This window comes from Ranitomeya imitator, chromosome 1 (assembly GCF_032444005.1).
Source record: "Ranitomeya imitator isolate aRanImi1 chromosome 1, aRanImi1.pri, whole genome shotgun sequence".
In the NCBI taxonomy this organism is placed as follows: Eukaryota; Metazoa; Chordata; class Amphibia; order Anura; family Dendrobatidae; genus Ranitomeya; species Ranitomeya imitator.
In genome coordinates, this window is record NC_091282.1 from 163,710,931 (window position 1) to 163,727,376 (window position 16,446).

At 43.9% G+C, this 16,446-nt stretch overlaps 1 protein-coding gene across 1 annotated transcript in view; it reads left to right on the forward strand.

Annotated features, from left to right (window-relative positions):
- The window catches only part of LNPEP (leucyl and cystinyl aminopeptidase), a 121,686-nt gene that overhangs the window by 59,956 nt on the left and 45,284 nt on the right, over window positions 1–16,446 (forward strand). Inside the window, exons 5-7 of the mRNA XM_069752086.1 lie at window positions 3,475–3,595; window positions 7,942–8,096; window positions 12,296–12,409. Coding sequence (XP_069608187.1) covers window positions 3,475–3,595; window positions 7,942–8,096; window positions 12,296–12,409 — 390 coding nt within the window. The remainder of the gene's footprint in view (window positions 1–3,474; window positions 3,596–7,941; window positions 8,097–12,295; window positions 12,410–16,446) is intronic.

Consider the following 16,446-nt stretch of genomic DNA (forward strand, 5'->3'; position numbering starts at 1 on the left):
ATGTTACCACCAGGATTAAGGTAAAGAGTAACAGCCGCACTCAACAAGGTTCTTTGCTTCTGCAAAATAGTGCTCAAATTTATTTACGGTACACCACAGAAAAGGATAAGTAACGCGAGAATTCTGGTGTTACTTATCCTTTTCTGTGCTGTACTGTAAATAAAGAACCTTGTTGAGTGCGGCTGTTACTCTTTACCTGTCATGTTATCTGGACTCTGTTCAGCTTCAGCCTGCACCTACTATCCCAACAGAGGGCGCGTCATTCATTTTTTCATCGACCAGGATTAAGAACGCACGCATTGATGGATGGCTATACTGCATGAAAAATGGAATTTAATGGTATTTAAATAAAGACTGATATATAAACCTGTGCATTGAACTGGAAACTACGCATCATTTCATCAGTATCCACATGGGTGAGCTGGTGCTGTGTGTGTGTATGTATGTATATGTATATGTATATGTATATATATATATATATATATATATATATATATATATATATATATATATATATATATATATATATATATATATACCGTATATACTCGAGTATAAGCCGAGATTTTCAGCCCAAATTTTTGTGTGCCCTCGAGTCACGGTGGGCGGCAGGGTCGGTGGGTGAGGGGGAGAGGGCCCTGAGACATACTCACCTAGTCCCGGCGAGCCTGGCGCTCCCCGCCTGTCCCAGCTCTTCCCCTCTTCAGCGGTCACGTGGGACCGCTCATTAGAGAAATGAATAGGCGGCTCCACCTCCCATAGGGGTGGAGCCGCCTATTCATTTCTCTAATCCGCGGTTCCGGTGACCGCTGATAGAGGAAGAAGCTGCGGCACCGAAGACAGCTGTCCGGGAGAAGGAGCCGGACGCCGGGACCAGGTAAGTATGTCATATTTACCTGTCCCCGTTCCAGCCGCCGGGCGCCGCTCCATCTTCCCGGCGTCTCTGCGCTCTGACTGTGCAGGTCAGAGGGCGCGATGACGCATATAGTGTGCGCGGCGCCCTCTGCCTGATCAGTCAGAGCGGAGAGACGCCGGGACCGGACGCCAGAATGAGACGCTGGGAGCTGCAATCAAGAGAGGTGAGTATGGCTTTTTTTTTTATTGCAGCGGCAGCAGCGGCACAGATTTATGTGGAGCATCTATGGGGAAATATGAACGGTGCAGAGCACTATATGGCAGAGCTATGGGGCAGTATGAACGGTGCAGAGCACTATATGGTACAGCTATGGGGCAGTATGAACGGTGCAGAGCACTATATGGTACAGCTATGGGGCAGTATGAACGGTGCAGAGCACTATATGGTACAGCTATGGGGCAGTATGAACGGTGCAGAGCACTATATGGTACAGCTATGGGGCAGTATGAACGGTGCAGACCACTATATGGCAGAGCTATGGGGCAGTATGAACGGTGCAGAGCACTATATGGCACAGCTATGGGGCAGTATGAACGGTGCAGAGCACTATATGGTACAGCTATGGGACAGTATGAACGGTGCAGACCACTATATAGCACAGCTATGGGGAAATATGAACGGTGCAGAGCACTATATGGTACAGCTATGGGGCAGTATGAACGGTGCAGAGCACTATATAGCACAGCTATGGGGAAATATGAACGGTGCAGAGCACTATATGGCACAGCTATGGGGGCAGTATGAACGGTGCAGACCACTATATGGCAGAGCTATGGGGCAGTATGAACGGTGCAGAGCACTATATGGCACAGCTATGGGGCAGTATGAACGGTGCAGAGCACTATATGGTACAGCTATGGGACAGTATGAACGGTGCAGACCACTATATAGCACAGCTATGGGGAAATATGAACGGTGCAGAGCACTATATGGTACAGCTATGGGGCAGTATGAACGGTGCAGAGCACTATATAGCACAGCTATGGGGAAATATGAACGGTGCAGAGCACTATATGGCACAGCTTTGGGGAAATAATGATCTATTTTTATTTTTTAAATTCACCGGTAAATGATGCATTTCCACCCTAGGCTTATACTCGAGTCAATAAGTTTTCCCAGTTTTTTGTGGCAAAATTAGGGCGGTCGGCTTATACTCGGGTCGGCTTATACTCGAGTATATACGGTGTGTGTGTATATATATATACATACATACATATATATATATATATATATACATATATACATATATATATATATATATATATATATATATATATATATATATATATATATATATATATATATATATATATATATATAGAGAGAGAAAAAAACCAACCAGCACTCCCAATGTGAACACATGCAAGCTGCAAGCTGCATCATATAGATATAAAGAAACACAGCAGCACATGTATATGAATCTAGGCCATGTGAAAACACAGAAAAATATTCGATATGAATCATACTACTCAAAAATATTTTTTCATAAAAATTTTTTTTTTTTTTTAATTTTTTCATAAAACTTACAGTTATAGATAAAATGAAGATTCTTAGCGCATAAATTGGCCAATTCATGTGTGCCCATCAACCACGGCAAGGTGATCTCCCTCTGATGGGTCCTAACTCTACTGTACATGCCACTCTTGGGCCACCAGCCTACAACTTAGGACAAACATGTCACTCTGGGCTAAACCTACAATTTATGGGCAAGTAGAGATGATTACCGCCACCTGCAAGGTCAATGGGAGGAGTGCAAGATCAGTCTGGATGCAGCCACATCCATACACTAAAAAAAGAGAAAAAAACCAACCAGCACTTAACTGTAAGTTTTATGAAAAAAAAAAAAAAAAAAAATTTTTATGAAAAAATATTTTTGAGTAGTATGATTCATATCGAATATTTTTCTGTGTTTTCACATGGCCTAGATTCATATACATGTGCTGCTGTGTTTCTTTATATCTATATGATGCAGCTTGCAGCTTGCATGTGTTCACATTGGGAGTGCTGGTTGGTTTTTTTCTCTTTTTTTAGTGTATGGATGTGGCTGCATCCAGACTGATCTTGCACTCCTCCCATTGACCTTGCAGGTGGCGGTAATCATCTCTACTTGCCCATAAATTGTAGGTTTAGCCCAGAGTGACATGTTTGTCCTAAGTTGTAGGCTGGTGGCCCAAGAGTGGCATGTACAGTAGAGTTAGGACCCATCAGAGGGAGATCACCTTGCCGTGGTTGATGGGCACACATGAATTGGCCAATTTATGCGCTAAGAATCTTCATTTTATCTATAACTGTAAGTTTTATGAAAAAATTAAAAAAAAAAAAAAACATTTTATGAAAAATATTTTTGAGTAGTATGATTCATATCGAATATTTTTCTGTGTTTTCACATGGCCTAGATTCATATACATGTGCTGCTGTGTTTCTATATATATATATATATATATATATATATATATATATATATATATATATATATATATATATATATATATATATATAAATATTCTTTCCTCTTTCCTGCAACTTGTGGCACAACTAACCCTTTCTTTTACTAACAGGTGTCGGTCTACGCCATACCCCAGAGGATTGACCAAGCTGAGTACGCCCTGAAGGCTGCAGTCACGTTACTTGAGTTTTTCTCTAACTACTTCCGCATTAAATATCCACTTGGAAAATTAGGTTTGTATTCTTGCTTGAGTAGAGAATATGGGAGAGAGATGCATGTATTCTGTCCCTGAGGAAAGGGAGTAGGGTACATTTGAGTACGTCTGAAGGTGACACATAAGACTCGTGTGCGCTACATACAGGGTGACGAGTTTAAGGCCGTGCTCCGGTAGCTGAGACCCCAGAGATTTTCAGAAGCTGGGGGGGGCTATAACCTTATTCCTCAGCGTCGTTAAAAAACAGCACTGAGGAATAAGTACCCTTAACTTCTGCCGTTAAAAGGCGTATCGGCGGTCATTAAGGGGTTAAAGATATGTAACTAACAAATACTTTCCTGTTTAATCCCTTTGCTGCTCCATTCTTCTTGGCAGCTGTTCACATGAACTTTGCCAATTTAAATGTATCTTCTCATGGGCAGTAAGGTGATAAATCTGGCCTGTCTGGTCTTTATTTAGGACTATAATATTGAATCTGGCCTAGTGTTAGAGATCTTGCTTGAGCTGCATCTACACTGGAAGATGATCACTAATTCCATGATTATCCTGCAGTGTAAACAGGCTGCCAGTGACGCTCGATCATTGGGTTACATGATTTTTTTGGTCTGCTCTTGGCGTTCTACGGTATTTTGTCTCTCTGAGCATCTTTTACTTTGGTCTGTCTGTGTAAACGGGCAATTAAATGACCCCGATAGGTAAAAGTTTACCTATCGGTGGTCATATCGTGCCCCTGGTCGTTTTGTATAAACAGACCCTTAGTTCCGAAAGGGTGGATTATCATGATGAGGGAGAAATGGGCAACAGTCTTGCAGACCCCACTGATTGGCAAGACAAAGTAATATCTGGAGCACCGTAGGTGATCACTGTTCATCCAGGCACAACCATGTGTCTGTGTGGTGCTACAGCTCAGCCACATACTGTTGTCTATGCATTATTGGTAAACCCCAATATCAAAGCCAATGAAATCAATAAGATCTTTATTATTAATATATGAAACCAGAAACACAATAATTACAATAGACAAGAATGGAATACACAGGCAATGAAAAGACGGGGGATATCACCATAGGAAAAATAAAACCGTAATTGAAACCTTGCTAGATCGCGATATTGTAGCCACAGCGGTATATTTATTGAAAATAATAATTCACTATATAATATAGGCAGGTAAGAGAGTAAAGGAAGTCCGTACAATAATAACAATAAACCCCCATCTAACCAAAACATCTAAACTGAGCTGTATGACAAAAAGGCCCACTGTATACCCACATGGCTCTAAGAGTACAGTAGCAAGGTAGAGGTTGATGTCCCACCACACCCGACGCGCGTTTCGCAAGAACACCTTCATCCAAAAAAATAAGATCACATATCCTTGTACGCTGACGACAGACTACCACTGACCAGACTTAATTGATATGATATAAACCTCTATAATGGGAATATCTCTTTAAGCAGTTGACGCAATGATCTAGAGCTGTATAATTTAATTTTTAGCCCTGGATTTCTGAATCAAAATATATTTACATGTAAAAAATTGGGACAATTGGATATGTTCTGTATAAAGGATGACAAATTATCTTCAAGCCGCACAGTTCTGAATGCACGCCTAATTAATAATCCCCCGGTAGTTCTTTCTTTAATCCCTTGTTGTGATGCTATAATGCCCCAGGGCTTACTTTTATGTTTATTTACTGAACCAAATTATTTCATTTGCATCAGGCTTAATTTTTGCTTTTACCCAGTTCCCATATTATCATATCTCTTGATTAGTTGCTTGTTCTCAGTGTAAATATTTGGCACAATCCTGTCTTTCGCAGTCAGGTGGAAACGCTTCAGATGCTCGCTGGTGATGTAAATGCTGTATGTGTGGAGCTATGATTGAGAATGCTGCTCGGGGAGATCTGATTGAGGTGACGAGCTGAGACAATCAGGGGACCTTTATCACATCTCGGCGTCATCGGTTTGATATTACGCAAAGATTCTCTTAAGGTACCTTCACACTAAACGATATCGCTAGCGATCCGTGACGTTGCAGCGTCCTCGCTAGCGATATCGTTCAGTTTGACACGCAGCAGCGATCAGAATCCTGCTGTGATGTCGTTGGTCGGGGCTAGAGGGCCAGAACTTTCTTTGGTCGCTGGCTCTCCCGCTGACATCGCTGAATCGGCGTGTGTGACACCGATTCAGCGATGTCTTCGCTGGTAACCAGGGTAAACATCGGGTTACTAAGCGCAGGGCCGCGCTTAGTAACCCGATGTTTACCATGGTTACCATCGTTAAATTAAAAAAAACAACCACTACATACTTACCTTCCGCTGTCTGTCCCCGGCGCTGTGCTTTCCTGCACTCACTGTGAGCACAGCGGCCGGAAAGCAGAGCGGTGACGTCACCGCTCTGCTTTCCGGCCGCTGTGCTCACAGCCAGTACAGAGAAGCAGAGCGCCGAGGACAGACAGCGGAAGGTAAGTATGAAGCGTTTGTTTTTTTAACTTTTAGGATGGTATCCAGGGTAAACATCGGGTTACTAAGCGCGGCCCTGCGCTTAGTAACCCGATGTTTACCCTGGTTACCGGCATCGTTGGTCGCTGGAGAGCTGTCTGTGTGACAGCTCTCCAGCGACCAAACAGCGACGCTGCAGCGATCCGGATCGTTGTCTGGATCGCTGCAGCGTCGTTTAGTGTGAAGGTACCTTAAGTGCTGTTTTATGGTTTAGACATAAGAGAACTTGAAAGGTTAAAAATGACTGACTGCAGGCCGCCATTCTGTTATCAGCCCGTAACTGGGTGGAGAGCGGAGGTTCCCCGGCGGTACGTCACTGGTGGGGAGGAGGAACCCCTGATGGAATGCAGAATGTTCAAGGTTTCTGTTAATGCTGCTCTGCATGTTAAATCATCAAACCGACCTGACAAATACAGCCTGTAAATACATTGCTTTGTACTGATCCTCTCTTCTCTACAGTTTAGATCTACGTTCACAATTCTTTTGACTTCAGAGCTGAAATCTTCCAGGATTCTGGTTCAGATATCTGTTTTACAGCATTATAGTAATTCCATATAGTTGTTGGATGTGTATGACCACAGGTTTATGGGCTGTCTTCTATGGCAACAAGCAGAATGGTAAATGCAGCTCTGGGATATAGGACATTACAGGTTGTACCAGTGCAGTGTAAAGCAATGTACACAATTTGGGCAGATGTATTGGACACCTACACATAACCTCTACAGAAGCTTTTATGGCATCTTGCTCGAAATCTAGTGAATATAAATGTGGAACGTTCTTTTCTGAATGGTTGGTCCTGTGGATCGACATTTGGGATCAGGAGGGAAAGATTAAGCTGTTTTGTGGTGGGTTGGATCCGCCATTGTGGTTGTGCATGTGCTCCTTCGCTTTGCCCTTTCACATCCCTCGGTTGACCACCTTGATAGACTTTTTTTTTTTGTCAACCATTTTAACTTTGTAGCTATGTAAATCCATAGGCGTTAACATGGATTATTCACTTCACCACTACAATAGTTTCCACTCCTCTAGGAAGAATTTCTACAAGATTTTGGAGTATATCTGTGGGAGTTTTTGTCCATTCATCCAGATGAACATTTATGGAGTCAGGCATGATGTTGTTGGTTAAGAACTGGTCTATGATCTAGTTCAGCTTAAAGGGAATCTGTCAGCAGGTTTTTGCTACCTCATCTGAGAGCAGCCTGATGTAGGCAAATAGACCCTGATTCGAGTGATGTATCACTTAGTTTATTGGGTGAAGCAGTTGTGACACAATCAGAGTTTTTAGATGTAGCATGAAGCAGAGCTCATAAAGCTAACCCCACCCACACTAGACTATTTCCATTGTATATTGACAGTGAGCTGCTAATCAGTGCCGGGAGAGGATGTGGACCAGATCTCACATGGGCACCAGTCCAGGCAGTGGTAATCTCCCGCTATATTGAGAGATCTCCTGCTATCTCCTGCTATCTCCTGTGATATTCCACAGTCATCTGCCTCCAACAGTGGAGCTCCACCCATTCATTTATTCTTGTGTCTATATAGGTGTATTGTTTCCAACTTTGGTTGGTGTGTGTTCTTGTGGGCAGATACACACTGTGTGTGGCTAGCACCATATTGCCATTTTCTTCTCTTTTTCTTGTCCATATTTATTATCAATAAAATATATACATTTTGGATTACCTTTGTGTATCAGTGTTTATTTTCTGAATCCTCAGTTTGGTGTTTTCTCTTCTTTTGTTCCTTCTACTTTGCCGAATGGTCTGCTATTTTCTCTATCAAGCTTTGTAGTATATGTTAATCTACGGGATACTACTATCTTGTACATTGCTTGTGAAGTGTGTAATTTTTCTTGTTTTATGTTATGTAGATTTAGTCGCGATACCAGATATACAAGCAGGAGCAATGGAAAACTGGGGTCTCCTTACCTTCCGGGAGACCACACTGCTTTACCAAGAGAACACCTCGTCACTTCTGGATAAACAGCTGATCACTCAGGTCATCGCTCATGAACTGGCCCATCAGGTACATGCCTTCAGTCCTGCCGTAGAGAACGTTTATTAGTTTGTGTTGTTAGGCTACGTTCACATTAGCGTTGCGCGCCGCTGCGTCGGCGACGCAACGCACGACGCACGCAAAAACGCTGCGTTTTGCGACGCGTGCGTCGTTTTTTGACGAAAATCGGACGCAAGAAAAATGCAACTTGTTGCATTTTCTTGCGTCCGACGCTAGCGTCAAAAACGACGCACGTGTCGGAAAACGCAACGCGAAAAACGCATGCGTCCCCCATGTTAAACATAGGGGCGCATGACGCGTGCGTCGCCGCTGCGTTTCCCGACGCAGCGTCGGGAAACGCTAATGTGAACGTAGCCTAAGTCTGTGAATTCCAAGCGTTGTGACTATTGACTGTATGAATATTTAGAGGGGCTGTTTTTTATGCCTCCTGGCTTCCTGCTCGCTGCGTGGCGGTGCGCTCCTGATTATTGACAGTGGGGCCCACCAGGATGTCACGCTACTGACCTGAGCTCAGGAAAGTCGGGGGAGAGTCCGGAGATCCCCACTTTATGCTTCCATAGTTGTCCCATTTTATTGAACTTGGTGCGTTATGCTTACTGTACTCTAGTTGTCCCCTGATCCTTGGGGTAGAGAATGACTTGCCGATCGCGGACCATCTGCAGCCGATCTTTGCACACAACAGTCCCTTAGACAGTAAAATGGAGCAGAGGCTGTGATGTGCATCGCCGTTCCATTCAAGGCAAGGCTGTGGAGCCCCATTCTGAAGCCCCAATCTCTGAATCATGGAGGGTCACAGGGGTCAGATCTCCAGCGATCAGCAAGTTATCCGCTATCCTACATGGAGGGGGAAAGCTGGGTTTTTTGCTTGTCCCTAATAATATTTGGGGACAGAGTTGTTGAATGTTGGCGATAAGATGATTCTGAAGATGTAAAAATCTTCATGCTGTGTTGAATGCAAACGTGGGCAAAAGGCGTCAGGTGCACACAGTACAGAGGAGACGTATTATCTTCCAGAAGCCTCTTCCTCCTCTACACGTGGTGAAAAAATATTTGGGCCTCAAGCACGTGACCTGTAAGCCAGGCAGGTGAAATCAATAGAAAACTTCTTTATTCAACACGTCCATGAAAACTAAAAAACTAAATATCTGTTTGTATAAGTTGAGTAATGCACAAATATGAGTTACACTATCTTAATGCATAAACCCCAAATACCCCCAGACCTATACATTAAATGAATAAATCGGCGTTCTGGACTCCAGCTCGGGCCCCATTCATCTGCTCTGAGCAGGTGTCTGCCGTCGGTGACAGCGGATGCTGATCGCTGCAGCTGTGCTAGGTTTCTGGCCTTTAAGGGGCAACACGGGGTTAAAATAAGGTCATATGTTATTCACTCCTCAGTTCCAGTGCTGAATCTCCGCCACTGCTACAGAGGTGACATCACCACTACTGCTCATATCACCACTGATGCCAATGGCTAAGCACAATGGCTCTACCACTATAGACGGCATGAGCGGCTGAGCTCGGTGACTTGATATGCCTGTGACGTCACCACTGCAGCCAGTGTTAACTCAGTAAGGGAAAGTAACATCGGATTTTAACATTTTAATCCAGTCCAGGCCCATAGATGCAAGAAACCTATAATCCAAAACACCTGTGCAGCAGTCTGAGGGTATTTAACCCCTTAAAGAGAACCTGTCAGCAGGATTGGGCACAGTAACCTACAGACAGTGTCTGGTCGGCGCCATTATACTGAATAAAATGATACCTTGGGTGAGGAAATCCATCTTGTGGTTGTTGTTTAATCTTTATTTTCAGTTTTGAGTTAATGATATGCTCGTGTTTCGGGGCGGCCTGTGGGGGTCTCATGTGGTGCTCTGCTTACATATTCATCTGTGTGGCTTATGACAGGTCCCTGATCCTTCACTGACCTGACCCCTTTTTGGCATACTGAATATCTGTACAAAAACAAAAGAACAACCTTTTGCAGGCAGGTACCAGCCATGGCACCTGCTCTGCACTATAATCGCATGTTTAGTGTGGCATACATGTTCTTCATGTTGTTCAGCTAGAAAAAAAAATCTATTTGAAAATGGCGCCTGCACAATAGCAGCTATTGGTGTATGTAGCTGTGATCCGATAGCTGCTACTGTGCACGACTGGGCGGCGCCATCTTGCTGGAGAAGAAAAATATTCCTCCTCCCTCTATGGCGCCGCCCACGGAGATAACCGAGAGCTGCTACTGTGCAGGCACCATCTTGGAGGAGGAATACAACGGAGTATAAGGCCATGTTCACACAGTGCGTTTTTTACCGCGGAACCGCGGCGGTTTTGCCGCTGCGATTCCGCAGCTGTTTTCCATGCAGGGTACAGTACACTGTACCCTATGGAAAACAGGACACACTGTGCACATGGTCCGGAAATTGTAAAAAAAAAGCCGCGCTGAATAGCTCCCGGAAAAAAGAAGGAGCATGTCAATTCTTCTTCCTGAACCGCAGCGGTTCTGCACCCATAGACCTCCATTGTGAGGTCAAAATCGCAGTAAAACCCGCAGATCAAAAATATATCTGCGGGTTTTACTGCGATTTGATGTGCAGAACCGCTGCAGCAGGAAGTGCGGGGGAGCGGGCGGAAGTGCGTGGGCGGAGTGTGGCTGCCCCCCCGTGCTCCGATCCCGCCCCCCCGTGCTCCGATGCCCCCCCCCCGTGCTCCGATGCCCCCCCCCAGTGCTCCGATGCCCCCCCCGTGCCCTAATCTCCCCCCCTTATACTTACCCGGCGTCCCGGTGTCCGTCCGGCCGTCTTCTCCCTGGGCGCCGCCATCTTGCAAAATGGCGGGCGCATGCGCAGTGCGCCCGCCGAATCTGCCGGCCGGCAGATTCGCTCCAAAGTGCATTTTGATCACTGAGATAGGTTATATCTCAGTGATCAAAATAAAAAAATAGTAAATGACACCCCCCCCCCACTTTGTCACCCCCATTGGTAGGGACAATAAAAAAATTAAGATTTTTTTTTTTTTTCACTAAGGTTAGAATAGGGTTAGGGGTAGGGTTAGGGGTAGGGTTAGGGGTAGGGTTATGGGTAGGGGTAGGGTTAGGGGTAGGGTTAGGGGTAGGGTTAGGGTTAGGGGTAGGGTTAGGGGTAGGGGTAGGGTTAGGGTTAGGGGTAGGGTTAGGGTATTTTCAGCCATTTTAGCCCTAAAAAGCTTCCTAGGGAACACACAGTAAAAAAAGGATAAAAAAACGCATCAAAAAACGCATCAAAAAACGCATCAAAAAACGCATCAAAAACGCATCAAAAAAGGACAAAAAAAGGACCTGCGTTTTCTGCCAAGAGCTGCAGTTTTTTAAAAAAACTGTCCTGAAAAAAAAAGGATGGAAATCCTGAACGTGTGAACATACCCTTAAGATTAACCCCTTTCCGACTGTTTGGTGCGGGCTCCGGCGTTGAGCCAGCACCTTTCCTGGCACATTTCAGCTGATCAATACAGCTGACATGTGTCCACAACAGCCGCAGGTGGAATCGCAATCTACCCACGGCTGTTAACCCGTTAAATGCAGCTGTTAATTTCTGACAGCGGCGTTTAACTCGCACTTCTGGCAAGTTAAAAAAAAAAATATATAAAAAATATAAAAGTTCAAATCGCCCCCCTTTTGCCCCATTCAAAATAAAACAATAAAAACGATCAAATATACACGTATTTGGTATCGCCGCGTACAATTCCCTACCTGCTGTGCGATCTCTTAATATTGATAGACGGAAGGGAAAATCAGAGAGCCATCAGAAAAGCAAGAGCTTAGACAGACTTGTAACATTTTACCATATTATTGAGCTAAATAAGATTTATAGCAGCAAAATGGTAGTGAATTTTTAAGACTGTTTAAAAAGTTGGTTAACTTTGCATTTACAAAGTTAATGAACACTAAAAACAATATCCTGTGTGAAGGTGAATATAGCCTTTAATAACTCAATCTGGGTTGAAACATATAAGCAGAATTTGTATATTTAATCTTCTGGAAAAAAAAGTCACGCAAAGTGAACCCGAGCTCTGAATCCTGCCGGTATTCTGTTCTAGTCACTATAGGGAGGATCAGTGGTGAAACTCCCCCTAGTATAACATTTATTATCCATTCGTTTGTGAAAAATGTGTAAAGACCCCACCCCCCAGGAACGTGCCTGTGTTTTTATTAACGATAGGTTCTTGTCTTGTAGTGGTTTGGAAATCTTGTGACCATGGAGTGGTGGAACGATCTGTGGTTGAATGAAGGTTTTGCGACATACATGGAGTACTTTGCTTTGCAGTCAAAATTTCAGGACCTGAACGCTGTGAGTATAGTGATGGCTTTTAAATGAACTTTCACTACAAAATCTCGAAATGGCTCATGGTAATAGAAAACCCACTCAGTCAGGACCAACAGAAAGAGTACCATTGAATTGTAATAAATAACCGTAAATTAACATAACAACAATTATATCACAACCATAAGACCAAATTCACCCAACAAGGCTGGGCGATTCTCCACATGCCACAACTCACCGAGGCCTATGTCCGAAAAGTGGGCACAGTCCTTTCTGTATAATCCCGGGGTAAAACCCTCTAGATCGAGATTCCTATAAGAAAAAAGCCTTTGAATAAATACGTGAATTTTGACATTGCTTTATTAATTCTCTTCCTTATCCGATTCATAAACAAGAGCCTCGGTTTAGACTTCATCAACCTGGTGATGATTTTTGAAAAAACAAAACTGGAATGGAAACAACATTTTTAACAATGAGAAATCTTTTTTTTTCATTAACGCCAACAAACCTAAAGTGCCCACTTTTCCTAAATCATTACCACACTGTAACAAGGTCAGATACCAAATAACCGATAATTTCTCCATTTCCTCTCATTCCCCTCATACTGTGCCACCAGACAGTAAAATGATCAATTCTCAGTGTAATTTCTAGCGTTGGCTCTCTTCTGATCCCAATATATGATAGAATGTCCTAGGATCCACTCAAAGGACCTGAAATATGAATTTAAAAAGCATTAGTGAAGCATCAAATCCGGTCTTACGTAGAGCCTAAGGCCCCTTTCACACATCAGTTTTTTGCCGTCAGTCACAATCCGTTGGCTCAATGGATCATCTGATCCGTCGCAGATTGTGAAAAACTGATCCAACGGATTTGTTTTTTCTATGGATCCGACTAGCGGAGTTGGCTAAATAAATCTGAGCATGCTCAGTTAAAAGAAATGGATCCGGATCCGTCGCTGTCCGTTTTTTGCGATGTACACAAAAAACGTTACTATGTCTGTTGCCTCCGGCTGCCGGACAAACAATTTTCGATGGATCCGGATGTGAGGCCATCCGTCGCTAATACAAGTCTTTGAGAAAAAAACTGATCCGGTGCAATCAGTCACCAGATTCGTTTTTTTTCAAAATTCAACGGATTGTGACTGATGGCAAAAAACTGATGCGTGAAAGGGGCCTAAAATGTTTAGAATCCCATCTGCCATTTTTCATCATGTTATTGTCACACACCCATCTGTCCTGCTTCCGTGGCTGCACCAATTCTGGAGGAATGGGAAGAGATTTTTAAATCTGATTTTCCGAGTATAGAAAAACATTTGTGAGTATAGAACTGAATTGATATTTTGTAGCAGGTTCTCTATTTAAATGAACAAAAAGGGGCCTTTAATAACTGGTCTAGCCTGTAACCATTACTTTCAATTAATCACTGGACCAATTGAGCCAGAAATTGCATTAAGCCTGGTTGTACATCCTTTACCTAATTGATCAGTTTTTGATTGCCTTATAAATAATACGATATGAGAATTATGCAACTCTATGTTGTGAATGAATAAACCGGAAGGTTTTGTTTTACAAAAAAACATTAATTCACCCACTCTTAAGAGCTGCAAAAAATACTAATGCAAAAGCAACTCTAAAAAGTAATGTTTCATATTTCTCTTTGCATATGTCAGCCAGCAATGGCCACAAGTCTTTTAAGATATCAACAGAAACTGGGCGCCTGTCATCTGTTTTGTAAGAGCAACGCCTAAATTCTTTTAATAACTGTTTAATTGGGAAAAGGCTACATTCTGTAAAGCTGTAGATAATCCCCCCCCCCCCCGATGTAACCTTAAAGATAAGAAAAACAAGTTGTTTTATACTTACCCAGGGGCGGTCCCGCTGCAGTCCGGTCCGATGGGCGTCGCAGGCCCGGGTCCGGTGTCTCCCATCTTCATATGATGACGTCCTCTTCTTGTCTTCCTGTCGCGGCTCTGACCATTCTCAGCTCCTGCGCACTGCAGTACTTTGCTCTGTCCTCAACAGGGCAGATAGATTACGCCTGCGCAGGAGCCGCGACAGGAAGCAAGGATGAAGATTGGGGGCTTATCTACAACATTACAGAATGCTGTAGATAAGCCCCTGATGGCGGTGGCCTCAGTTTGTACGGCAAAATTGAGGTGACAGATTCCCTTTAAGAAGAATGATATTCCAGCTAAAAATTTTTGACATGGCTCAATAATAACCTTTATCTATTAAAGATTGTGCAAAATGCAAAGCGTATTCTGGACTGGTTTTGAAATACCGTATTTTTCGGACTATAAGATGCACCAGACCATAAGACGTGGAAAGGACCAAAAGGGTGGAAAATAGCAGAAAAAAGATTTTTATTAGATGGGAGTCCGTCTTATTGTCCAAATTTAAGGTTTCTTACCTGAGAGTCGGCGGTGGTACAGCGGGGTTACAAAAGGCAGGGTCCCTTCCTCAGGAAGCCGGCGGTGGCAGAAGTGGGGCAATGCTGCAGTCCCGGGTGCGTTGCTGCGGGTCCGGTGTCGGCGGTGAGGCAGAACTGGAGCTGGAGCAGGGTCCCATGCTCAGGATGCCGGTGGTGGCAGAGGTGTGGCGATGCAGCGGCGTTGGGCGGTGCGGAGTGCACCTCAGTAGGGTCCCTTCTTCAGGATTCCAGCAGCAGAAATGTGGTAACGCCGCGGCCCAGTGTCCACGGTGAGCTCCTGTGGCCCACGGCTTTAGTTAGATGGCCACAAGGTGATGCACTCTGCTCACCGTGGACACCGGGCCGCTGCGCCGCCACATATCTGCTACCGACATCCTGAAGAAGGGACCCTGCTCACCTGCACTCCGCACCGTCCACCGCTGCAGCATCGTCACACCTTTGCCGCAACCCCCCCCCGGTAAGCCTGTGTTCGCACTATAAGACGCACCCCCCCCTATTTTCCTTCAAATTTTTTTTTGGGAAAAAGTACGTCTTATAGTCCAAAAAATATAGTAATCAAAATAGTTCTTTTTACAAATTAATCCACTTCCACTATGCAGCGGAATAATCAGCCCATGTTCTATTTGAAATAAACATGTCGATGTAATACGGGATTATTCCCCGATAAGATCCCATAGATGAGTCGGGCAAGCTTTTCCTTCCTTTTCTGCTTCTGGAACTAATTGATGAAAAACCGACCACTGATGGCGAGAAAGGGTAGAAGCCCAACTACGGGAATTTTTGAAGATAATGTATTCATTGCTAATACCACTTCTTGGTTTGTGGATGAAAGCAAAATTATTTTATTAGTGAGGCATGAACCTCAAATGACCAGGGCCACTAAAATGGATAATAACTATAGAGCAATGGAATTCCGAGTCACAGGTCAACAGGTAACGGTCTAAATTCTGATTTTTATATCTGATTTTGCTAACAGAGCATTTTTTCCTTGGGATCTAAGTAGATCAATTGCCATATCAAAAGAAGTATATTTGATTGAAGCAACTGATTTATCTGTTTCATCATTTAATGATGATCCCCGGGGGTAGGACAAATGTTATATTAGTCTAAACAATCCAGGCTATTTTTAAGAACAAGCAAGACAGAGAAGAATGGACTAAAATATCTTGAGGAAAACTCTTCAAACTATAGAATGCATTGGGTTACAATTATAGATATTGTGGAGAGTGCCCGTGTCGGTGTGGAGAGTGCCCGTGTCGGTGTAAAGAGACTTAAAGGCCATGCAGTTTTCAGATCTTCACCTAAGTCATGTTGTTAGGCTTGTTAAAGGGTTTATCCAGGACTTTGTTTTTATGCCCGTAGTGAAAATACAACAACAAAAAAACAAGCAGGTAGGTTGCTACCATGTGCCCGGTGCCGAGTTCTGCCGGGATAGCTGGAAATCCAGCGGCATCCGCTGACATCACATCGACAGAGTTGCTAACTACCTGCCTGTTCCACCTGGTGCTGGCACGGGGTGGTCATTGACCGCTCCCGCCATTGATTCAGCTGCTCAACATCAATAGAGCGGCTCTTTCTGTTCCAGGCTACTCTGTCGACGGTTCGTGACCACTGACGTCATGCTAATTGACATC